The following is a 25804-nucleotide window of genomic DNA, read 5'->3' as shown; positions in this document are numbered from 1 at the left end:
AGTTTCAAGTTGCACTTACGGATGTAGCGGCGAACTGTATTTACTGACATTGGTTTTCTGAAGTGTTCCTGAGCCCATGTGGTGATATCCTTTACACATTGATGTCTGTTTTTGATGCAGTGCCACCTGAGGGATCAAAGGTCACGAGCATTCAATGTTGGTTTTCGGCCTTGCCGCTTACATGGAGTGATTTCTCCAGATTCTCTGAACCTTTTGTTGATATTATGGACCGTAGATGATGAAATCCCTAAATTCCTTGCAATTGTACGTTGAGGAACATTGTCCTTAAACTGTTCGACTATTTTCTCACACACTTGTTCACAAAGAGGTGAACCTTGCCCCATCTTTGCTTGTGAATGACTGAGCAATTCAGGGAAGCTCCTTTTATACCCAATCATGGCAACCACCTGTTCCCAATTAGCCTGTTCACCTGTGGGATGTTCCAAACAGGTCTTTGATGAGCAGTCCTCAACTTTCTCAGTCTGTTTTGCCACCTGTCCCAGCTTTTTTGGAACGTGTTGCAGCCATAAAATTCCAAGCTAATGATTATTTGCTAAAAACAATAATGTTCATCAGTTTGAACATTAAATATCTTGTCTTTGTAGTGTATTCAATTAAATATAGGTTTAACATGATTTGCAAATCATTGTATTCTGTTTGTATTTATGTTTAACACAACGTCCCAACTTAATTGGAATTGGGGTTGTACATAAGGCCACGAATATAATGGCCTGGCCCACTTCACATCAAAGTGGAGTGAATATGGCCTGTGAACTGAAATGAGTTTGACACCCCTGATTTAAACCATGCAAACTTTTGATAGAATCAAAATCGAGAATCGTTTGGAATCTGAATTGAAATGAGGAACCGGAATTGGGAAGGGAATCGGTCAAAATCAAAACAATGCCCAACCCTGCGAGGTACCACTCCACTGTATTGTAGTTTGCAAACCGTGTTAATCACAACAAAAAAAGATGGTGACGACGTCCGAGAAGATAAATGTGGGGGGAAAGATGAAATGCCAAAAGTGTATTTCAGACTTGGCAGAAAGGTGAACAACAAATTGCTCATATCTACTATTAGTAGTGACTGCAATTGACCTATTATGCTGCCATATTTGGATTTGTACAGTACTGCAGTGATCATGTGTGTCTTTGAACCACAGCGAGTACCCTGTTTAGTGACTTTTCAGTTTCTATTGTGCTCATTTATCGCAGCGCTACGTTTACTACCTTTTTCTGTGACTGTTTTCGGCTCCTCGCCGATTTGATTGACAGCTGCCGCCCATTTCTTTAAATAAGTGCGCAGCCATGAACCTGTCATGTGTTACATGCTAAAATGCTAGCTGCACAACACAAGGATATTTTGTGCTTTTTTTAAATTGACTGTTTTTTTATACTTACAAGAAATGTTAAATTGAAATTTATGTACTGTAGGTACGGAAAGTATTCAGACCCCCTTAAATTTGTCACTGTTATTGCGGCCGTTTGCTAAAATATATATTTTTCCCTCATTAATGTAAACACATCTGTCTACATAAGACATTCAGCTCACAGTGCATGTCAGAGCAAATGAAAATCATGATGTCAAAGGAACTGCCCGAAGAGCTGAGACACAGACTTGTGGCAAGGCACAGATCTGGCCAAGGCTACAAAAATATTTCTGCTGCACTTAAGGTTCCTAAGAGCACAGTGGCCTCCATAATCCTGAAATGGAAGTTTGGGACGACGACCCTTTCTTGAGCTGGTCGTCCGGTCAAAGTGAGCAATCGGGGGAGAAGAGCCTCTGTGAAAAAGGTAAAGAACCCAAAGATCACTGTGGCTGAGCTCCAGAGATGCAGCCGGGAGATGGGAGAAAGTTCTAGAAAGTCTACCATCACTGCAGCCCTCTAGCAGTCAGGGATTTATGGCAGAGTGGCCTGACAGAAGTGCAAGAGACATGAAAGCCTGCATTGAGTTTGCTTAAAAAAAAAAAAAAAAAAAAAAAAAAAAACACCTGAAAGACTCCAAGATGGTGAGAAATAAGATTGTCTGGTCTGGTGAGACCAAGGTAGAACTTTTGGGCCTTAATTCTAAGCGACGTGTGTAGAAAACTAGGCACTGCTCATCATTTGTCCAATACAGTCCCAACAGTGAAGCATGGTGGTGGCAGCATCATGCTGTGGGGGTGTTTTTCAGCTGCAGGGACAGGACGACTGGTTGCAATTGAAGGAAAGATGAATGCAGCCAAGTGCAGGGATATCCTGGTCGAAAACCTTTTCCAGAGTGCTCAGGACCTCAGACTGTGCCGAAGGGTCACCTTCCAACAAGAGGACCCTGTGCACACAGCTAAAATAACGGAGTGGCTTCAGAACAACTCCGTGACTGTTCTTTAATGGCCCAGCCACAGCCCTGACTTAATCCCAATTGAGCATCTCTGGAGAAACCTGAAAATGGCTGTCCACCAACCTTCACCGTCCAACCTGACAGAACTGGAGAGGATCTGCAAGGAGGAATGGCAGAGGATCCCCAAATCCAGGTGTGTAAAACTTGGTGCATCGTTCCCAGAAAGACTATTTTTTTATTTTGGCTATTTTAGCTCAAAAGGGTGCTTCAAGGACCCTTATGAAGAAGAGAAATTATGGACTCAGGTTTCCCTTGCCCGGACGCGGGTCACCGGGGCCCCCTCTGGAGCCAGGCCTGGAGTTGGGGCTCGAAGGAGAGCGTCTGGTGGCCGGGCCCCCCTTCCCATGGGCTCACCACCTATGGGAGGGGCCATAGGGGTCGGGTGCAATGCGAGCTGGGCGGTGGCCGAAGGCGGGGACCTTGGCGATCCGATCCCTGGCTACAGAAGCTGGCTCTAGGGACGTGAAATGCCACCTCTCTGGCAGGGAAGGAGCCCGAGCTGGTGTGTGAGGTCGAGAAGTTCCGTCTAGATATAGTCTGACTCGCCTCCACGCACAGCTTTGGCTCTGGTACCAGTCCTCTCGAGAGGGGTTGGACTCTCTTCCACTCTGGAGTTGCCCACGGTGAGAGGCAGTTGTGGGTATACTTATTGCTTCCCGGCTCGGCGCCTATACGTTGGGGTTCACCATGGTGGACGAGAGGGTAGCCTCCCTCCGCCTTCGGGTGGGGGGACGGGTCCTGACTGTTGTTTGTGCCTATGCAACAAACACCATTTCAGAGTACCCACCCTTTTTGGAGTCCTTGGAGGGGGTGCTGGAGAGCGCTCCCACTGGGGACTCCATCGTTCTGCTGGGGGACTTCAATGCTCTCGTGGGCAATGACAGTGAGACCTGGAAGGGCGTGATTGGGAGGAACGGCCCTCCCGATCAGAACCCGAGCGGTGTTCTGTTATTGGACTTCTGTGCTCATCACGGATTGTCCATAATGAACACCATGTTCAAGCATAAGGGTGTCCACACGTGCACTTGGCACCACGACACCCTAGGTCGCAGTTCGATGATCGACTTTGTGGTCGTGTCATCGGACTTGCGGCCACATGGACCATGCTCCGCGCCTCCATTGCTGAGGCGGCCGACCGTAGCTTTGGCCGTGAGGTGCTCTGTGCCTGTCGTGGCGGCAATTCCTGAACCCGTTGGTGGACACCAATGGTGAGGGATGCCGTCAAGCTGAAGGAGTACTATCGGGCCTTTTTGGCCTGTGGGACTCCTGAGGCAGCTGATGGGTACCGGCTGGCCATTTGGAATGCAGCTTTGGTGGTCGCTGAAGCAAAAACCCGGGCATGGGAGGAGTTCGGTGAGGCCATGGAGAAAGACTTCCGGATGGCTTCGAGGAAATTCTGGTCCACCATCCGACGTCTCAGGATGGGAAAGCAGTGCACCATCAACACTGCGTATAGTGGGGATGGGACGCTGCTGACCTCGACTCGGGACGTTGTGAGCGGGTGGGGAGAATACTTCGAAGACCTCCTCAATTCCACCGACACGCCTTCCCATGAGGAAGCAGAGTCTGGGTTCTCTGAGGCGGGCTCTCCTATCTCTGGGGTTGAAGTCACCGAGGTGGTTAAAAAGCTCCTCTGTGGCAAGGCCCCAGGGGTGGATGAGATTCGCCTGGAGTTCCTCAAGGCTCTGGATGTTGTCGGGCTGTCCTGGTTAACACGCCTCTGCAACATCGCGTGGACATCGGGGACAGTGCCTCTGGATTGGCAGACTGGGGTGGTGGTCCCCCTTTTTAAGAAGGGGGACCGGAGGGTGTGTTCCAACTACAGGGGGATCACACACCTCAGCCTCCCTGGTAAGGTCTATTCAGGGGTGGTGGAGAGGAGGGTTCGTCGCGAAGTTGAATCCCAGATTCAGGAGGAGCAGTGTGGTTTTCGTTCTGGCCGTGGAACAGTGGACCAGCTTTACACCCTTGGCAGGGTCCTCGAGGGTGCATGGGAGTTCGCCCAACCAATCTACATGTGTTTTTTGGACTTAGAGAAAGCGTTCGACCGTGTCCCTCGGGGTGTCCTGTGGGGGGGTGCTTCGGGAGTATGGGGTACCGAACCCCCTGATACGGGCTGTTCGGTCCCTGTACGACCAGAGTCAGAGTTTTCCGCATATCCGGCAGTAAGTCGGACTCGTTTCCAGTGAGGGTCGGACTCCGCCAAGGCTGCCCTTTGTCACCGATTCTGTTCATAACTTTTATGGACAGAATTTCTAGGCGCAGCCGAGGCATAGAGCGGTTCCTTTTGGTGGCCTCAGTATTACATCTCTGCTTTTTGCAGATGATGTGGTTCTGTTGGCTTCATCAAGCCGTGACCTCCAACTCTCATTGGAGCAGTTCGCAGCCGAGTGTGAAGCGGCTGGGATGAGAATCAGCACCTCCAAATCTGAGACCATGGTCCTCAGTTGGAAAAGGGTGGCGTTGCCCTCTCCAGGTCGGGATGAGATCCTACCCCAAGTGGAGGAGTTCAAGTATCTTGGGGTCTTGTTCACGAGATGGCGCCTACCAGTGTGGTCGCCTCTGTAACGCCCTCTCTAGTATTGTCTTTGTTTTTGTGTTTTTCGTCCGTCTTTGGAGACCTTACACGACTCACTTACACAAGGGGAGACCTGCTAACCATCAAGGAGGCTACTCAGGACTTTCTGTCACCAACTTTCGAAAATCCGCTCAGTTTTTTCCCCGAGTTACTCACCGGAGCGGCGTCCGCGGTTTTCGGCGCATGGATGCGGAAGCGGCGCCACAGAGGAAAACGAGCCGGCATTCAGGTGAAACTCCGCAAGAGAGGACACAGATTGGCGTTCCCGTCGATCCACCTCGCGAATGTACGCTCCCTACCCAACAAAATGGACGAGCTTCATCTTCTGTTAAAGACCAGTAAAGACTTCGGACGTTCCGCGGCCATGTGCTTCACGGAGACCTGGCTTTGCGACGGCGTACCCGATTGCCCCGTCATGCTTCCCGGCTTCAACATTCATCGAGCGGACCGCGACATGGAATCATCGGGGAAAACGAAGGGCGCCGGGATATGCCTCCATATCAACGAAAAATGGTGTACGGACGTCACGGTGCTCAGCACACACTGCAGCCCGCACTTGGAGTCGCTGTTTTTGAACTGTAAACCATTCTACTCGCCACGTGAGTTTGTATCGTTTATACTGGCTGGAGTCTATATTACACCACAAGCTAGCACGAACGCCGCATTGCTAACGCTCGCCGAACAAGTCAATTAAATTGAAAAAAAACACCCGGACTCACCCCTCATTATTCTCGGGGACTTTAACAAAGCTAAACTCAACCACGAACTCCCTAAATACAAGCAGCACATCGACTGTCCTACCAGGGAAAATAATACTTTAGACCACTGCTACACTACGGTAAAAAACGCATACCGTGCTATACCTCGTGCAGCCCTGGGCTCGTCTGATCACTGCTTAATTCACTTAATACCGACGTACAGGCAAGAACTTAAATGTGCAAAGCCTACAGTGAAAACAGTCATAAGTGGACCAATGAAGCCAAGATGGAACTTCAAAGCTGTTTAGACTGCACAGACTGGAGTGTCTTTGAAAATTCAGCTGGGAGCCTGGATGAATATACGGACACTGTCACATCCTATATCAGTTTCTGTGAAGAGGTTTGTGTACCAACAAAATCATTTCAGACATTCAACAACAACAAGCCGTGGTTCACTGCTAATCTTAAGCAGCTTCGCCAAGCTAAGGAAGATTCATATCAGAGCGGGGACAGGGCCCTGTATAATCGAGCTAGAAACCAGCTTACTAAAGAAAGAGGATCTATGCAGCAAAGTTGGAAAAATAGTTTAGCGCGAACGACTCAAAATCAGGCTGGCGTGCATTCCAATTGCTGACTAATTACAAGCAACGATCCCCCCAAGCTGAGAACAATAGCACACTAGCCAACGACTTGAATACCTTCTATTGCAGATTTGAAAAGGACAGTTTCACTCCACACACCCACCCGGCCGCACCCGCGACCACAACCACACCTCTGACTTCTGCGTTAACCATCCATGAACAGGATGTGAGACGCATCTTCAAACAACAGAAGATTAACAAAGCGGCAGGACCGGACCATGTATCCCCATCCTGCCTCAAAGTCTGCGCGGACCAGCTCGCTCCAGTCTTCACTCAGATCTTCAACAGATCTTTGGAAATGTGCGAAGTTCCATCCTGTTTCAAACGCTCCACCATCATTCCAGTCCCCAAGAAACCTGCAATCTCTGGTCTGAATGACTACAGGCCTGTTGCTTTGACATCTGTGATCATGAAGTCCTTTGAACGTCTCGTGCTGGACCACCTCAAGAGTGTCACAGGTCCCCTGCTGGACCCCCTGCAGTTTGCCTACCAAGCGAACAGGTCTGCGAATGATGCAGTCAACATGGGACTGCACTTCATCCTAGAACACCTCAACAGTGCAGGGACCTACGCGAGGATCCTGTTCGTGGACTTCAGCTTAGCATTCAACACCATCATCCCTGAACTCCTTTCAACCAAGCTTCTCCAGCTCAGCGTCTCACCAGCCATCTGCCAGTGGATTTACAGCTTTCTGACGGGCAGGACACAGCAGGTCAGGCTGGGGGAGGCCACCTCATCCACACGCAGCATCAGCACTGGGGCGCCCCAAGGTTGTGTCCTCTCTCCGCTGCTCTTCTTTCTCTACACGAACGACTGCACCTCAGCAAACCCGACTGTCAAGCTCCTGAAGTTTGCAGATGACACCACTGTCATCGGCCTCATCAAGGACGGTGACGAGTCTGCATATCGACAGGAAGCGGAGCGGCTGGAGCTGTGGTGCGGCCGACACAACCTGGAGCTGAACACGCTCAAGACGGTAGAGATGATCGTGGACTTCAGGAGGCATCCTTCGCCACAGCTGCCCCTCATGTTGTCCAGCTGCCTTGTGTCAACCGTCGAGACCTTCATGTTCCTGGGAATTACAATCTCTCAGGACCTGAAGTGGGCTTCCTGCGGCTTCTGAGAAAGCACGGTCTGCCACCGGAGCTGCTGAGACAGTTCTACACAGCGGTCATCGAATCAGTCCTGTGTTCTTCCGTCACAGTCTGGTTTGGTGCTGCTACAAAAAAGGACAAACTCCGACTGCAACGGACAATCAAAACTGCTGAAAGGATTGTGGGTACCCCCCTACCCACCATTGAGGACTTGCACGCTGCCAGAACTAAGACAAGGGCGTGCAAAATCCTCTCGGACCGTCTGCACCCCTGTCACCAGCTCTTCCAGCTCCTTCCCTCAGGTAGGCGCTACCGATCAACGCAAACTAGAACTAGTAGACATTCCAACAGCTTCTTCCCTCTTGCGATCAACTTCTTAAACACCTAACCTATAATTCCATTACAATAAGATGGCAATTTTTTGACTTGAGTTCGTTGTCACATTTCTGTGGGGCCAATTATGTATTACTCGTGCACTCACTGTAGTTGTCTCGCCATGCTGCACTATTTGCATATACTGGCCACTCATGCCAGAGTAGCATCTGCTCCATTTGCACACTGATTGAGGAGTATCTGTAACATTTGCACAACCAACATTGTCCCAGATGATCGCACTACTTGTCACTTTAAACCGCATACACTCCTTGAAGTCTCAGCGCCCTTTGCACAATGGTCATTGCACCGGACTATCACAATATTAGTCATTCGAACTGCTCTAAGTGCTAGAGGACTCTGCATCTTTTTGCACAATTGTTTTTTGTCAATGTCTTTATGTCCCCAAAGTGTTCTGTAAATTGACTGTCTGTTGTACTAGAGCGGCTCCAACTACCGGAGACAAATTCCTTGTGTGTTTTGGACATACTTGGCAAATAAAGATGATTCTGATTTTGAGTGGGGGAAGAATGGAACGGGAGCTGGACAGCCGGATCGGTGCAGCGTCTGCAGTGATGCGGTCTTTGTATCGATCCGTTGTGGTAAAGAAGGAGCTTAGCCGAAAGGCAAAGCTCTCGATTTACCGGTCGGTCTACGTTCCTACCCTCACCTATGGTCACAACCTGTGGGTCCGGAAGGATCTCAGAGTAGTGTCGCTGCTCCTCCACATCGAGAAGAGCCAGATGAGATGGCTGGGGCATCTGATTCGGATGCCTCCCTGGTGAAGTGTTTCGGGCAGGTCCCACCGGGAGGAAAACCCAGGGACGACCCAGGACACGCTAGAGAGACTACATCCTTCGGCTGGCCTGGGAACGCCTCGGGATCCCCCCGGAAGAGATGGATGAAGTGGCTGGGGAAAGGGAAGTCTGGGCGTCCCTGCTAACGCTACTGCCCCCGCGACCCGACCTCGGATAAGTGGTAGAAGATGGATGGATGGAAGGGTGCTTCTACTAGATACTGAGCAAAGGGTCTGAATACTTATGGCGGTGTGATATAAAAAAATTTTTTTTAATAAATCTGCAAAAATTTCAACAATTCTTGTTTTTTTCTGTTAATATGGGGTGCTGTATACACATTGAGGGAAAAATTAACTTGAATAATTTTAGCAAATGGGAGCAATATAACAAAGAGTGAAAAATTTAAGGGAGTCTGAATACTTTCCGTACCCACTGTCTATTTTAGTTTTTTTTATTTGTTTGAAATTGCCTCACTAAAAATGTTATGACACAAGAAAATAGTTTGCTGCTTATTGTGAAGATAAGAAAAATGTTATCTAAAAAAGAAAACCAATTGGTCGCTAATAAGTGAAATAGCTTATTTTTTCTTCTTCATAAATGCTCTTTAACAAAGCATAAATATAAAAAATTAAATTATTTAATTAAAAATTAAAAAATCAAATCTGAATACTCGATTACTCGTTAAAATCTTTAGTAGAATACTCGAATACTAACATATTCGATCGCTGCAGCCTTACGTAGTTTGTAAGAATCGGATAAGGATGAAGAATTTTTTGCCACTTTTTATGTAGCAAATTGGCCAAAATGTTCTTGCCCAAAAAGCAATGTAAATAATTTGGAAATTTGCGCCCTAAACCATGACACTTTGGTAGAAAAATGCCCGTACGTTAGTCTTCTTAGTTGAAATGTGATGTTTATAAAGGCCATTTTCCAATTTTTTTTTTTTTTTTTCAATGGCAGTGTCCCCTCGCCACACCACGGTAGAAAACAATATTTAGCATTTATCAAAATGGAAATAGTCTGGTACGCCTAATTGACCTAAAACTGGAATTTCATCTCAGACAATAGAAGGCATATGTTCTTCCTAATCTGTAAAAAAAAAAAAAAAAAAACATTTAAGTCAATCGTGATTTTATTTTTATTTATTTTTTTTTTTCTGTAAACGTGTAGCTCCATGTATCACACCACACTGCCCCTAAGAGGCCAAGGCGTGCACTTATAACATTGGGGCAGGCAACTTTGAATAGTGTTTTTTCCTTAAAAAATTAAATCATCATTTAAAAACAGCATTTTAATTTCACTTGGGTTATATTAGTCTATTTACATTTGTTTTATCTTAAAGTGGGGAAACTGCAAAAATAAAATAATTTGAGAAGGGGGTCAATACTTTTTCACGGCACTGTATGTGTTTGAGACAACTCTCTGCACCATTTGTACAATCGTCACTGAACCAAATCATTGCACTATTAGTCACTTTAAATTGCTATAAATTCCTTGGCCTGCATCATTTGCACAATGCCATTATAACAGCGTCACCACAGTAGTGGTACACTTTCATTGCTCAATGACTCTCCATACTTGTTTTTTATGTCCTCAATGTATATTTTGTCATTGGTTGTTTGTTGTCAGACTAGAGTGGCTCCAACTACTGGAGACAAATTTCTAGTATAATACCAATAAAGCTGATTCTGATCCCCATTTCGCTCATTAATGAACAATCAATTATGTGCTTTTCCCTGCATGGCTAATTCGCTTCAATTCTGATCCTGTTTGTTTCTTCCTGTGTTGTCCGTTTACATCTGTCTTGTCTGTAGGAGCTCAGAGAACAAGCATATGAATCGGGCTTCCGAGTGAGTATGAGATGCTGTTTGTTTGTAAGCATGAAAACATACTATGTATGGCTGCGTTCTGCCATCACATGACTGACAACCATGAATAATGTTGACTGCATGAGAGATTGTATCACACTTGTTTCCTCCCTGTCATTAACCACTCAGTTCACTTGTTTGGTCTATGTTGTCATGCATCGCATGAACTGGTAGCATCATGTTCAAAGAGGAGTTCCACTGTGACACCCCTGAGGTTGAACAATTTAGAATTTAACCAAAAATGTGCCTCCAATGCAATAAAGTCTGGAGCTCAGTGTGTGTGTCAGCATGTGTGTTTGCCTTTGTCATTGGTTCAAAATGTAATAACCATAGAAGAGGCATGTCGTAAAAGTGGTACATTCATCTCTGTCCTGGACATGACTAAAATGGTTGAATAAAGGGCATTAAGGCCCCAATATCATTCTGCCATGCTGGCCCCGCACTGTCTGATGGCCCTGATCCAGTACGCCACTGTGTCAGGTCGCTATGTTGTACTTATTGACGCTCACTGATAAGTTTCGCCTGCTGAAAATGTCCCAAAAATGCATTTTGCAAGTGCAAGACAGGATGTTGTGATGGTGAAAGAAAAAACCTTACGTGCTTGATTGTATAAGCAGATATGAATTGGGCTTAGCCGAGTAGATACCCAAAGCTAACACCGGCAGCGGGACCATGGACTTGCTGTGAAGAACAAGGGCAGTAACACAAAGTGAGGCTTCATCACCAGATTATTATGTCCAATAATGTACGGCAACTGTGTGCTAACAAGACCTTTATTCATAAAAAAAAATAAGAAAATGCGCACCAACACCATGAGACTTAACAGCACTGTGTCCTTGTCGTAACACTTGTTGGAATACAGCACACGCCGTATTTAAATAATACAGTCCCCCAAACGTATTGGAACGGCAAGTTCAATTCCTTTGTTTTTGTTGTATACTGAAGAAGTGGGTTTCAGATCAAAATATGAACATCTGACAAAAGTTAAAAATTCCAGCTTTTATTTCATGATATTTACAGCTTGATGTGTTAAACAACTCAGGACATAGTGAGCCGACAGAGTTGCATGGCTGCGTCTTTAGCCGTTAGTGGACTGATGTAACGCCGGCGGACTGGTACACTCTTGCCGGTGTTGGCTCCGTCCAATAATCCACAGCTTTGCTCCACATGCAGGGCAGGAAAGGGTTTATGTTCAGGAGCTAAACAGCTCGATCCACCACGGCGATGTCATTTAAATCGTCAGTGTTTCACTGAGTTGTGTGTTGGTCCCCAATTAACACACACATGGGAAAGTCAACTGTTTATTATGTTCGCCAGCTCGCGAGCTAACAAAATATCCTGCGAATTAATGAGCTAGCCCACAAACTGAGTTAACGAGCAAAGCAGCTCCCTCCACCGTAGCAACATCGTTTAAAACGTCAACGCTTCGCTCAGAGTTGTTGTGCGTCGTCAAATTACACACATGGAATGTTCTGTTAATAATGTTCGCTAGCCAGCGAGCTAAGGAGCTAGACCGCTCGCTCCACTTCAACGAAGTCGTTTAAAAGTCAGCGCCTGTCTAAAGAGTTGTTGTGTGTATTAGTCCCCAATTAACACAAACACGGGAAAGTTAACTGTTGGTTAAGCAGTTCAGCCAGTAGTTGACGACAACAAACATCAATGTACAGTGGATACGGAAAGTATTCAGACCCTCTTAAATTTTTCACTCTTTATCTTGCAGCCATTTGCTAAAATCATTTAAATTCATTTTCTTTCCTCATTACTGTACATACAGCACCCCACATATTGACAGAAAAAAAGCCACTCCTTTGTTATTTTAGCTGTGTGCCTTAGGGTTATTGTCTTGTTGGAAGTTTAATGAGTTTAACAGCAAAGGGTCTGAATACTTATGGCTGTGTGATATTTCAGTTTTTCTTTTTTAATAAATCTTGAAATAAAAATGTCAACCTCTGTTTTATTTCTGTCAATATGGATTGCTGTGTGTATATTAATGAGGAAAAGAATATGAACTTAATGATTTTAGCAAATGACTGCAATATAACAGAGTGGAAAAATTGAAGGAGTTCTCAATACTTTCTGTACCCACTGTACATACTTTTGTTTATCACATTCAAAGAGTTGGACAAGACTGACCAGAAGTGTTTAACTGTACCCACTGTTGTCCGCAGAACGCGTCAGACATGCCAGAGACCATCACCAGCCGAGATGCCGCCAGATTCCCCATCATCGCCAGCTGTACTCTCTTTGGACTCTACCTTTTCTTCAAGGTGACCTTCCTAGTTTCCCTGTACACTTGGCTCAAAGTGTTATCAGTTACATCATGAACAGCTAAGAGAAACTTGGAGGCTAGCTGTGGAACATAATGCTTGTTGAGCGGCGAACAGGCACAGATGGCCACTAGTTGTTGAAGATTGTACAGGGTTTAACATCAAACAAGTTAGCTAGCAGCTTTTGAACATAGTAGTGTATTTAGCTGCAAAGAGACAGCTTGTGACTAGATTTTTAGGGCAATAGTAGCCTGAGCAGCTGACAAACACGGTTAGGCACTAGCAGGTGAACAGCATAGTGTTTATCAGCTAATAGACAGAGTAAGCATTTAGCTGGTGAAAATAGCAGGGAATTTAGCTGCTAAGAGAACGCTTGTGTTGTTACTAGCTTTTGAACATATCAGTGGGTTAATCAGCAAAAAATAGTTATCCACGAGCTGTTGAACATAGTGGATTTAGATGCAAAGAGACAGCTAGCGACTAGCTTTTGATGACAGCAGTGTCTTTAGCATCTAACAGATGTGCTTTGCTGAGACTTTTCAACGATCTGATCGGCTTGATCGGTATTGGCTGATAATTAGCATTTTATGCTGATCGGTGCAGCGTCTGCAGTGATGCGGACTTTGTATCGGTCCATTGTGCTCAAGAAGGAGCTAAGCCGAAAGGCGACGCTCTCAATTTACCGGTTGATCTATGTTCCTACACTCACCTATGGTCACGAGCTGTGGGTCGTGACCGAAAGAACAAGATCCCGGGTACAAGCGGCCGAAATGAGTTTCCTCCGCAGGGTGTCGGGGCTCTCCCTTAGAGATAGCGTGAGAAGCTCGTTCATCTTGGAGGGGCTCAGAGTAGAGCCGCTGCTCCTCCACATCGAGAAGAGCCAAATGAGGTGGCTGCGGCATCTGATTCAGATGCCTCCCGGACGCCTCCCTGGTGAGGTGTTCCGGGCACGTCCCACCGGGAGGAGACCCCGCGGACGACCCAGGACATGCTGGAGGGACTACGTCTTTAGGCTGGCCTGGGAATGCCTCGGGATCCCCTCGGAAGAGTGCTAAAGCTACTGCCCCCGCGACCCGACCTCGGATAAGCGGTAGAAAATGGATGGATGGATGCTGATCGACTTTAATGTCATAATTCGCCTACCCGTTCAATGATGTCATTGATCGGCTCCACAAAAGACATTTACTCCACGTCGCCATAGAGTACAGTATATTTGAATGCAAAAGCTAGTTTATTTTTAGCCTTGTCACATGTCTTGACGTAGTACTGTAAATATCTGACAACCAATAAAGTTATTTAAAACAAAACAAAAATTAACGTTGGCAGTGTGGGACAGACAACACGTCCGAGCCAGACAACACGTAATGCATGAATCAGACTACAAGACAAATTTGGTCTTTTACGATTGCACTCAGAGTCAGAGTACTGCAATAAAAGTTTGTATTCCGATACCACCGCGTCCCGTCTAGTTATCTCTCAATTTGTTGTGGAATGGTAATATGTTTTGGTAATTAAACATTTATATGGTTTCACTGTTCTAACGGCCCTCTGAGGGAAATCATAACTACAATGCGGCCCGAGACAAAAAAAGTGTTTGACACTCCTGGTGTAAAGCCTAGCTTTGCTATTAGCTGGTGAATTTAGCTGCACTAGAAGTGTATTTAGTCCGCTACATCTGTCCTGAAAGCTTCCCTTCTGAACCTTGTCTTGTCCAGTCCTGTCCTATATTATCCTGTCCTTCCTTCACAGGGTGTAGTACGACTGCCCTATACAACACTCAAATCTAATGTCATTGTACTAAGCATATCATGATTTACTTTTATCTTTCTTTCAGCTAATGTCCTGTCTTTTATTGTCTTCTGTTCCTACATTTAGTTATCTTTTCAGTCTTTCCATTTTGCTTTTTTATGTCACTCCCCTTTCAAACTTTATTCTGTCCGACTGAATTTTCCATAAAAAAATCCATTAGAATACAAATAACCACAGTGGCAGCTTAAAAACTCCACTGTGGCACAGTAAAACTTCTGACATAAAAGGGATACAGAGCCGCCTTTCTGCTTGACCTAACAGCCAAGTACGACAAAAAAAAAAAAAAGTGTATTTAGTAGCTAAGGGACACAGCATGTTTTAGCATGACATTTTGGACTTGTGTGGCGTTATTGCAGGTGTTTTCTCAAGATTACATAAACCTGCTGCTGTCGGTCTACTTCTTTGTGCTTGGCGTGTTGGCGCTTTCTCACACGATGAGGTAAATCGCACGGCTTTTCACATTAAGCACCGCCCAGGCATTGGTTAATCATGCGTTAATGGTCTTCTTCTTTTTTGTGTCCAAGTCCTCTGCTGTCCAGAATCTTTCCCGCTTCTGTGCCAAACAAGCAGTACCAGCTTCTCTTCACACAGGGTGCCGACGAGGCCAAAGAAGGTTAGACGAAGGAAGCGTGTCTCTTCGTCCTCTCGCCAGCGCCCACTGGTTGTCAAAGATCTGTCGTTTTGTCTTTGCAGAGATCATCAACTATGAGTTTGACACCAACAACCTGGTCTGTCTGCTTGCCAGCAGCGTGGTGGGTGTCTGGTACGTGCTCAAAAAGGTATTGAACAGACGTGATGTTTCACACTCGTAGCCATTAGTCTTGCACTGTATGTCGGAATGGCCGATTTACACATCAGCGTTGTTGCGGCCTTGCAGCACTGGATCGCCAACAATCTCTTTGGTCTGGCCTTTGCCCTCAATGGCGTGGAGCTTCTGCACCTGAACAATGTCAGTACCGGATGCATCCTGCTAGGGGGGCTGTTTGTCTACGATATCTTCTGGGTGAGCGCCGATTACACAGCCTGAAAAATAAGCTTCATGTTGATGATGCTCACACTCTGATCTTCTCAGGTATTTGGTACAAATGTCATGGTGACAGTCGCCAAGTCCTTTGAAGCGCCAATCAAATGTGAGTATTTCAGAGCTGTCAAATGTTCCGGGTGGGGGGATCCAGCGTTTGACATTACTGGCCAGTATGGCAGTGTGTCCGGCCAGTGATGAAAATTTAATGAATGAATTTAATGAAAGACACACTATACTCCATCCATCCATCCATCCATTTTCTGAGCTGCTTCTCCTCAATAGGGTTGCGGGAGTGCTGAAGCCTCTCCCAGCTATCATCGGGCAGGAGGCGGGAAACACCCGCAACTGGTTGCTAGCCAATCGCAGGGCACATACAAACAAACAACCATTTGCACTCACATTCACACCTACGGGTAATTTAGAGTCTCCAATTCATGCTTGTTTTTGGGATGTGGGAGGAAACCGGAGTGCCTGGAGAAAACCCACGCAGGCACGGGGAGAACATGCAAACTCCACACAGGCGGGGCCGGGAATTGAACCCCGGTCCTCAGAACTGTGAGGCTGACGCGCTAATCAGTTTTCCACCGTGCCGCCTACACACTATACTGTTTATTTAAAAAAAAAAAAGAGGGGGGGGGGGGGGAAGCTGCTTGGCACACCCATATCGCATATATTTTGATTCAGGCTGCAACTGTGTCTGCCATTACAAGATTGATGCAATAAAAACAAGTATGCAGAATTGTTTTTATCCTATTACATAGTACACTGCAGTAACTGTCCCGCAGTAATGTTCTTGACAAAATTTTGAAAATATAGGTTGGCAGCTCTGGTATTAGTTGATGACAAGACTTTTTGTCTGATGACGTGTGAAAGTGATTCAAATGGTCCAATTGATTGTATCAATAATGCTAAGATACCAGTTGTTCGTTGTACACGCTGCAGTAGAGGGGGCGGGGTGAGCAGTGTCTCATTTGCATTAGACAGGCCCGCCCCTACAACATGGCCATTAAAAAAGGCTGAAAAGGGCTGTTATTTTTTAGCTACATCTGCTTATCTTGATGTGCTCCCTCTCTTTCCCTGCCAGTGGTCTTTCCTCAGGACTTGTTGGAGAAAGGTCTGGATGCCAGTAACTTCGCCATGCTGGGTCTGGGTGACATCGTCATCCCAGGCATTTTCATTGCGCTGCTGCTGCGTTTTGATGTCAGGTAACCCCAAAGACAAAGTCTTCGCCGTCGCCATTGCTTCCTGTTCCTGTTTAATTTGTGATGTCCTATTTTGTTCTTTTTCTTCTTCTGCTTGTTTTCATTTTTAGTTCTTGTATTCATCCTTCCTTTTTCCAGTTGTCCTCCCTATTTATTTATCCTACTTGTATTTATTCTACTTATTCTTGTACCTAGGCTCTTCTTTCTACTAGTGCTGCCACATGTACTTGTCCTTTTACTTCGACTACTTATTTTTCATCTACTCACAGTGCCTTGAAAAAGTATTCACATCCCCTGAACTTTTTAACATTTTGTGACCTTGTCATCACAAACGTGAATGTATTTTGTTGAGATTCATCTTCCAGCAAGATGACGTTAACATAAAGCCAGAGCGACAAAGTGATTTAGATTTTATGAAATAGACCAACACAAAGTGGCACATACAGTAATTGTGAAGTGGAACAAAAATAATATATGTTTTTCAAAATTTTAAGCGGATATAAATCGGAAAATGGTGGTGTGCATTTGTATTCAGCTCCCTGTAGTCTGACACCCCTTCAGTGGTTTGTTTGAGAACACTAACAACAGCAGCATCATGAAGACCAAGGAACTCTCCAAGCATGTCTGGGATAAAGTTGTGGAGAGGTTTAAAGGAGGGTTATTTAAAAAATATATCCGAAGCTTTGAACATCTCAAGGAGCACTATTCAATCCATCATTCTAAATGGAAAAGGTATCGCACAAATGGAATCCTACCAAGACATGGTTGTCCACCTAAACTGACAGAGCGAGCAAAGGAGAACACTGGTCAGAGAAGCAGCCAAGAGGCTCATGGTCACTCTGGAGGATCTGCAGAAATACACAGCTCAGGTGGGAGAATCTGTCCACAGAACAACCCTCTTGCACTCCACAAAGCTGGCCTTTATGGAAGAGTGTTAAAAAGGTTGCTATAGTGTGTGTCCAGGAGACCAGGTGGAAAGGCAGTAAGGCTAAGAAGTTTAGGGGCAGGGTTTAAAATATTTTACCATGGTGTAGATGGGAAAAGAAATGGAGTCGGGGCTATTTTAAAAGAAGAGTTGGCTAAGACTGTCTTGGAGGTGAAAAAGAGTATCAGATCGTGTGATGAGGCTGAAACTTGAACTTGAGGATGTTATGTACAACCCCAATTCCAAGGAAATTGGGACGTTGTGTTAAACACAAATAAAAACAGAATACAGTTATTTGTAATTCATGTTCAACCTACATTTAATTGAATACACTACAAAGACAAGATGTTTAATGTTTTTAAACATCAAACCTGCAAAGTTTTGAAGATAAGCGGTATGGAAAATGGATGGATGAATGTTTCTACATAATTTAACTAGGGTTGGGGAATCTCTGGCATAAGGCCGATTCGATGCATATCTAGATATACAGGTAGCAATTCTATTCAAAAACGATATTTTTACGGGCACAGCGATTCGATTCCGTATAGGAGCGATACGATTCTCGATTCAGTTCGTTGCAGAAAAAAATTGAACATTAACATTTGCACGTGCTAATCATAAAGAACCTTGACTTGATTTAACCCGATTGTATAAAATGACAAAGTTGGCCGGATGTTGGACATTCGCCTGACATTCGGTTCAGTTCTCACACACTCGTACTCGGTCTCATAACTACATTTTGGATTATATCACGTGTAGTATGAGGAGGACAATTTCGGAAACTGTAAAAAAAAAATAAAAATAAAAAAAATAAAAAAAATAAAATAAAAAAAACTCACAGCTGGATTTGTTGTCACTACAATTGTGTGATTTGTTGTCACTCCAAATTTATATGCAATAACGGCGCTTGACCGTCTATAAATTGCACATTACATTATTACACATTGCACAAAGATTTTTCTCTCATTCTGATTGCAGTAGTACTTTGCAAAGGGAGTCCACTGCTTACTAGAGTTCAAATTTTGCAGGTATCATTTTGGTTAAACTGTGTGCAATTAATTCTCAAAAATATTCACCAAAAATGAATAAAAACACCTTTTCTCATTGTTGTAATAGGTGGCAGTTGGAGTCCACTACTTAATACAGGTCAAACTGATATTTTGCATGATAGAAAAACTGGATGCAATTAATTGTAAAAACTATTCACTAAAAATGAATAAAAAAATTTTTTTCTCATTTTGATTGCTGTAGTAGTTGGCAATGGGAGTCCACTACTTACAACTGGTTAAACTGTATGCAATTGATTGTCAGAAATATTGACTAAGAGTCAATAACACTTTTTCTCATTCTGATTGCAGAGATAATTTCTAGTTTTATACACACTATGACAAGCTTTTGCCATTGCTTAATGTTGATAGCTTGTTTATCTTAATTATAATTATTTTCAATTACTATTACATGTAATTGACATATTACCAAATTTAATAAAAAAATAACTTAACTGCAATTGTAGAAAATGTCTTGTTTTTATTTATTTTGCATATTTATTTTTTACAATTATTTGCACACCGTTTCTAACAATGCAAGATATCTGCAAAGTTGGACATGTAGTAAGTGGTGGACTCAATTAATTTCCTTGCTGTTCTCCTTCGAGTTGTTTTTATTTTTCTACCTTCTACTACTATTGCTTGTTCTTTTGTCCACAGTCTGAAGAAAAACAGGAGGACATACTTCTGTTCCAGCTTCCTAGCTTACATCTTTGGTCTTGGTCTCACCATTTTTGTCATGCACACCTTCAAACATGCACAGGTGAGACGTTAAAGGTCACTGGTCCAAAAAGCCACCTCCCCTCAGAGAGTAGCTCACGTGTATTTTTGTGTTTGTCTGTGTTCAGCCCGCTCTGCTCTACTTGGTGCCTGCCTGTGTCGGCTTCCCTGTTGTGGTGGCCCTCTTCAGAGGAGAACTTAGCGAGATGTTCAGGTGAGTAACGGAAATTATTCAGACCCCCTTAAATTTTTCAGTCTTTATATGGCAGCCATTTGCTAAAATAATTTTAAGTTCTTTCCCCCGCCCTCATTAATGTACACACAGCACCCCATATTGACAGAAAAAAACAGAATTGTTGAAATTTTTGCAGATTTATTAAAAAAGAAATACTGAAATATCACTCAGCCATTAGTATACAGACCCTTTGCTATGGCACTCATATATTTAACTCTGGTGCTGTCCATTTCTTCTGCTCATCCTTGAGATGGTTCTCCAACTTCATTGGAGTCCAACTGTGTTTGATTATACTGACATGGACTTGAAAGCCACACACCTGTCTATATAAGACCTTACAGCTCTCAGCTCATGTCAGAGCAAATGAGAATCATGTGGTCAAAAGAACTGCCTGAAGAGCTCAGAGACAGAATTGTGGCAAGGCACAGATCTGGCCAAGGTCACAAAAAAAATTCTGCTGCACTTAAGGTCCCTAGGAGCACAGTGGGCGCCATAATCCTTAAATGACAGACGTTTGGGACAACCAGAGCCCTTCCTCGAGCTCGCCGTCCTACCAGACTGAGCAATTGGGGAGAAGAGCCTTGGTGAGAGAAGTAAAGTAGTGCCCAAAGATCATTGTGGATGAGTTCCAGAGATGCAGTTGGGAGATGGGAGAAAGTTCGAGAAAGTCAACCATCACTGCAGCCCTCCACCAGCCGGGGCTTTATGGCAGAGTGGCCCAACGGAAGCCTGTCAGTGCAAGACACATGAAAGCCCGCATGGAGTTTGCTTAAAAAAACACCTGAAGGACTCCAAGATGGTGAGAAATAAGATTCTCTGGTCTGATGAGATCAAGCTAGAACGTTTTGGCCTTAATTCCAAGCGGTATGTGTGGAGAAAATCAGGCACTGCTCATCACCTGTCCAATACAGTCCCAACAGTGAAGCATGGTGGTGGAAGCATCATGTTGTGGGGGTATTTTTCAGCTGCAGGGACAGGACGACTGGTTGCAATCGAAGGAAAGGTGAATGCGGCAAAGTACAGGGATATCCTGGACGAAAACCTTTTCCAGAGTGCTCAGGACCTCAGACAGGGCCGCAGTTTCACCTTCCAACAAGACAATGACCGGTCCTAAGCACATAGCTAAAATAATGGAGTGGTTTCAGAACAACTCGGTGACTGTTCTTGTATGGCCCAGCCAGAGCCCTGACTTAAACCCCATTGAGCATTTCTGGAGAGACCTGAAAATGGCTGTCCACCAACATTCACCATCCAACCTGACAGAACTGGAGAGGATCTGCAAGGAGGAATGGCAGAGGATCCCCAAATCCAGGTGTGAAAAACTAATAAGTTTCATGGCTGTATTAGCTCAAAAGGGTGCTTCTACTAAATACTGAGCAAAGGGTCTGAATACTTATGGCTGTGTGATATTTGTTTTATTTTTTGATAAATCTGTGTAAATGTCAACAATTCCGTTTTTTTCTGTCAATATGGGGTGCTGTGTGTAAATTGAGGAAAAAAATAAAAAATGATTTTAGCAAATGGCTGAAATTTAACAAAGAGTGAAAAATTTAAGGGGGTCTGAATACTTTCCGTACCCACTGTATAAGCAAGCAGCTCACATGATCATGGCAGAAGTGATCCAAGCAACCATGGCAACGATTTTCAGTGAACACAAAGCTGTCAAATGTGACGGAACGTCTGTATTTTGTTATAGAAATCGCTGAACCCTGAGCAGTAGCTTTAGCAGGGAAGCCCAGACTTTCCTCTCCCCAGCCACTTCATCCAGCTCTTCCGGAGGGTTCTGAGGTGTTCCCATGCCAGCTGGGAGACATTAGTCTCTCCAGCGTGTCCTGAATCATCACCGGGGTCTCCTGTTGGTGGGACATGCTCGGAACACCTCACCAGGGAGGCATCCTAATCTGTCTCCTCACAATGCGGAGGAGCAGCAGCTCCACTCTGAGCCCCTCCCGGATGACCGAGCTTCTCATCCTATCCCTAAGGGAGAGCCCGGACACCCTGTGGAGGAAAGTGATTTCGGCCGCTTATATCCGGGATCATGTTCTTTTGGTCACGACCCACAGCTCGTGACCATAGGTGAGGGTAGGAATGTAGATCGACAGCTTCCCCTTTTGGCTGAGCTCCTTCGCCACCTCTGCGGGTCGGGGATGAGATCCTGCCCCAAGTGGAGGAGTTAAAGTATCTCGCTGTCTTGTTCACGAGTGAGGGAAAAATGGAACGGGAGATCAACAGGTAGAACGGTCCAGCATCTGCAGTGATGCAGATTTTGTATCGGACCGTTGGCACACCACCCTTTTCCAACTGAGGACCATGGTCTCAGATTTGGAGGTGCTGATCTTCATCCTAACTGCTTCACACTCTGCTGCGAACCGCTCCAGTGAGAGTTGGAGATCACGGCTTAATAAAGCCAACAGAACCACATCATCTGTAAAAAGCAGAGATGCATTACTAAGGTCACCAAACCGGACCCCTCGATGCCTCAGCTGCGCCTAGAAATTCTGTCCACAAAACTTATGAACAGAATCGGTGACAAAGGGCAGCCTTGGTGGAGTCCAACCCTCACCGGAAACGAATCCGACTTACTGCCGGCAAGGCGAACCAAACTCTGACACCGGTCGTATAGGGACCAAACAGGCCATATCAGGGCATCGGCGGGGAGGGTGGGGGTTAGTACCACTACCCTTTTGGGCTGAGCCCAGTCGGGTCCCATGGGTGCAGGCCCGGCCACCAGCTCGCCTTCAAGTCCCTCCTCCAGGCCTGGCTCCCGACGGGGGCCCCGGTGACCCGCGTCCGTGCAAGGGAAAATGTTTTCCAATGTTTTTATCCATAATAATAATAATATAATATAAAAAGCATGCAAGACATCTGTACAAAAATGCATTGCATAAAACATAAAACACATTGTAAATATAATTGTATAATTCCGATTAATCAGATTTAATAGACTTGCCTTTAACTATTTAACTAACTATATTGTAACGTTTTTACTTTTTTTAACTAAAACAATCGGTAAAGGCTAATTAATCCATAGACAGATGTTTTTGACGATGGGCGAAATCTCATATACAATACTTTAATTCAGGCTGTAACAGCGTCTGCCATTACAAGGTTGATACAGGAACAAATATTGAGGCCATAATGTTTTAACAATTATGGTTATAGACTAACGATCATGTGCAATTAAATGGCAAGCGGGATTTTTTTTTTATCCTATTGCATAGTATTCTGCAAAAACTGTCCTGCAGTAATATTCCTAAAGTAAACTTCGATTGAGATGACAAATAAATTTTATTTTAAATTTAACTACTGACCTCTACTGCTGAAATACAGTTGTATTTATAAATTATTCCTAAAAGTTAAAAAAAACAATTGTTTAGACCATAATTTGATACACTGTCACCGCCGTGTTTAGCATGCGTAAAGAATTCTGGGAATGATGACGTAGAATGGCTGTTGTAAAATTGTTACATTGCTGCTACTCTGCGGAGCTAAGCTAGCCACTTGCGAACAACTTATCGTCAGCGAAAAGAGTTTAAAAGGCCATACTGCGCCACTTTGGGATGCAATTTCCAATCAGCACGGAGTGCAACAAAGGAGATAAGCATTCATAGCTTTCCCAAAAAGATAAAGTTGAGGAAACGGTGAGAGGATGTGGACGGAAGAGCTGCCGAAAGATCGGCGGTTTTTCGAAGCCTTTGATCGCCCCCAGCTCATGGGAGAGCTCACGGGTGTGTCTGGCTATAAACGACGGCTTAAATCAAATGCAGTGCCGACTATCTTTCTTCACAAGGAGCCTAAACGGCCGCGTGTGACAATTAAAAGCCGAGCAAAAAGTCGCGAAAGACAGGAGGCGCTGACTGCGTACCTTGTTGATCAGCCACTTTAGCAGCAGCTGTTGTAAACAAACCATCGCTACCAGTCACAGAGTTAGCAGTGAAAAATAGCAAAATAGGTAGGCACTAGTCTTTATCTTCTACATCTCTATCTGCATCCACTCCCTGTCTCTTTGTCATTCTTCATCTTCACCCACCTTGTTTACCCAGTCTTGTCCTCATCTTTCTCTTCCTCCTCCTTGAGTACATCCGCTTCCTGTCTTCATCTCTGTTAACTACAGTGCTGTGAAAAAGTATTGCCCACCTTCTCAAGTTCTATTTTTGCAGTTTCCCCACTTACATTTTTGAGATCATCAAGCAAATGTAAATATCAGTCAAATATAACCTAAGTGAACTTAAAATGCTAAAATGTTTTTAAATTGTGATTTCACTTAAGGGAAAAAAAAACAATTCAAAGTTAACTGGCCATGGGTGGAAAAAGTAATTCCTCCCCCTGTTAAATCATGAATTAATTATGGTTAATCACAATTTTTGGGTAATTTTAACTGACCACACCCAGACCTGTTCAATCAAGAAATCACTTGAACAGATCACTCCCGACAAAATCAAGTCTGACAAAAGATCTAAATAAGCTGCAACAAAATGAAATGAAATGAATCCAAAGAAATTCCAGAACAGTCGAGAAATAAAGTAATTGACAGCCATCATTCTGGAAAGGCTTACAGAACACCTTTGTAAAGCTTTAGGATTCCTGCATACCATAGAGAGAGCCATTACACTCACACGGAGAAAACATTGAACAATAATCAGGAGTGGCCGGCCTCCAAAGATTACCCCAAGAGAACAGCAATGACTTGTCCAGTAGGCCACAAAGGAACTCGGGTTAACTTCTAAAGAACTGCAGAACTTGCCTCAGTTAAGGTCAGTGTTCATGACACAACAATAAGGCAGAGACTTGGTAACAATGGCATCAATGGCAGAGTTCTAAGGCCAAAACCACTGTTGACCAAAAATAAAATCAAGGCTTGACTTTCTTCTACAAAAACAAAAAAAACATCTGATTGATTCGCAAGACTTTGGGAAGAATATTATATAGACTGACGAGATGAAAGTTGAGCTTTTTGGAAGGTGTGTGTCTCATTACATCTGGTGTAAACGTAGCACAACATTTCAGAAAAAGAACATCATACCAACAGTCAGACGTGATGGTAATGTGGTCTTGGGCTGTTTAGCTCCTTCAGGACCTGGACAACTTGCTGTGATTGAAGGAACCATGAAGTCCGCTCTTTATAAGAAAATCCTGTTCAGCCATCAGTTTGTGACCTCAAGCTGGAGCGCACTTGGATTCTGCAGGAGGATAACAATCCAAAAAACACCAGCAATTCAATTTCTGAATGACTTAAAAAAAAAAATAATAATTAAGGTTTTGGAGCGGCCTAGCTAAAATCCAGACTTTAATCCGATTGAAATGCAGTAGCATGACCTTAAAAAGCACGCTCATGCTCGAAAACCCTCAATTTTTGCTGAATTCAAACCATTCTCCAAGGAAGAGTGGGCCAAAATATCTCCACAGCGATGTGAAAGACCAGTTATAGAAAATGCTTGATTCCAGTTGTTGCTGTTGAGGATGGCCCAACCAGTTATTAGGTTTAGGGGGCCATTACACCTTCAACACAAGGCCCGGTAACTTTAGTTGTTTCCCTTTGTAAATGAAATCACCATTTAAAAACAGCATTAAGTTTGCTTGGGTTATATTTGTCTGATTTTGACATTTGTTAGATGATCTTAAAGTGGGGACACTATGCAAAAATGTAAGAATTTGAGAAGGAGGCCAATACTTTTTCACAGCACTGTATCATGACACACAAACACTCAAGGTTCTGGACACCATCACTTTTGTTTCTGCTTGCATGCATGTGCGACATCTTCCTGTTGACATTCTTCTCTGAGCACCGTCTGTCTTCTCCTTCCTCACCTTTTTAATCTTACTCCTTGCCCACTCTTCTTTTTTCTCTCACCCTCCCTCCCCTCGAGGCACTTAGCTATGAATCGGCCGAGGGTGTCCTTCCGGCCTCTCCCAGGCTCGCGACCTTCCCAAGCATCAGTGGCTCCCCGGCCAGCCTTGCTGCCTCCATGGATGCAGTCTCTATGGCGACAGACTACTACCACAGGCGTCGCTTACAGCCCGCCGCCATGTAGATGCCACATCCTGATTTACCGCTTTGGTGTTAGCGCTTGCCAACAGACGTCTGCTGCTACATTAGGGCTTCTTCTAACGTCTCCTTACTGTCCGACATCAACATCATCTGTT

General features: G+C 44.6%; 1 protein-coding gene across 3 annotated transcripts in view; it reads left to right on the top strand.

The window, feature by feature from the left end:
- Nucleotides 1–25804, top strand: part of hm13 (histocompatibility (minor) 13) — a 41267-nt gene that overhangs the window by 14496 nt on the left and 967 nt on the right. Inside the window, exons 2-11 of one of the 3 annotated variants that reach the window (XM_061693960.1) lie at nucleotides 10379–10414; nucleotides 12601–12699; nucleotides 14865–14947; nucleotides 15033–15121; nucleotides 15202–15287; nucleotides 15386–15511; nucleotides 15581–15638; nucleotides 16617–16737; nucleotides 19366–19468; nucleotides 19554–19639. In XM_061693960.1, the coding sequence (XP_061549944.1) occupies nucleotides 10379–10414; nucleotides 12601–12699; nucleotides 14865–14947; nucleotides 15033–15121; nucleotides 15202–15287; nucleotides 15386–15511; nucleotides 15581–15638; nucleotides 16617–16737; nucleotides 19366–19468; nucleotides 19554–19639 (887 nt within the window). Of the gene's footprint in view, nucleotides 1–10378; nucleotides 10415–12600; nucleotides 12700–14864; nucleotides 14948–15032; nucleotides 15122–15201; nucleotides 15288–15385; nucleotides 15512–15580; nucleotides 15639–16616; nucleotides 16738–19365; nucleotides 19469–19553; nucleotides 19640–25535; nucleotides 25794–25804 lie in introns of those variants that run through there. The other 2 variants (XM_061693978.1, XM_061693969.1) reach the window with 2 other exon arrangements.

Source organism: Phycodurus eques, chromosome 1, assembly GCF_024500275.1.
Source record: "Phycodurus eques isolate BA_2022a chromosome 1, UOR_Pequ_1.1, whole genome shotgun sequence".
In the NCBI taxonomy this organism is placed as follows: Eukaryota; Metazoa; Chordata; class Actinopteri; order Syngnathiformes; family Syngnathidae; genus Phycodurus; species Phycodurus eques.
Note: the sequence above shows the minus strand (reverse complement) of the source record. Positions and strands in the feature narration are given on the sequence as shown.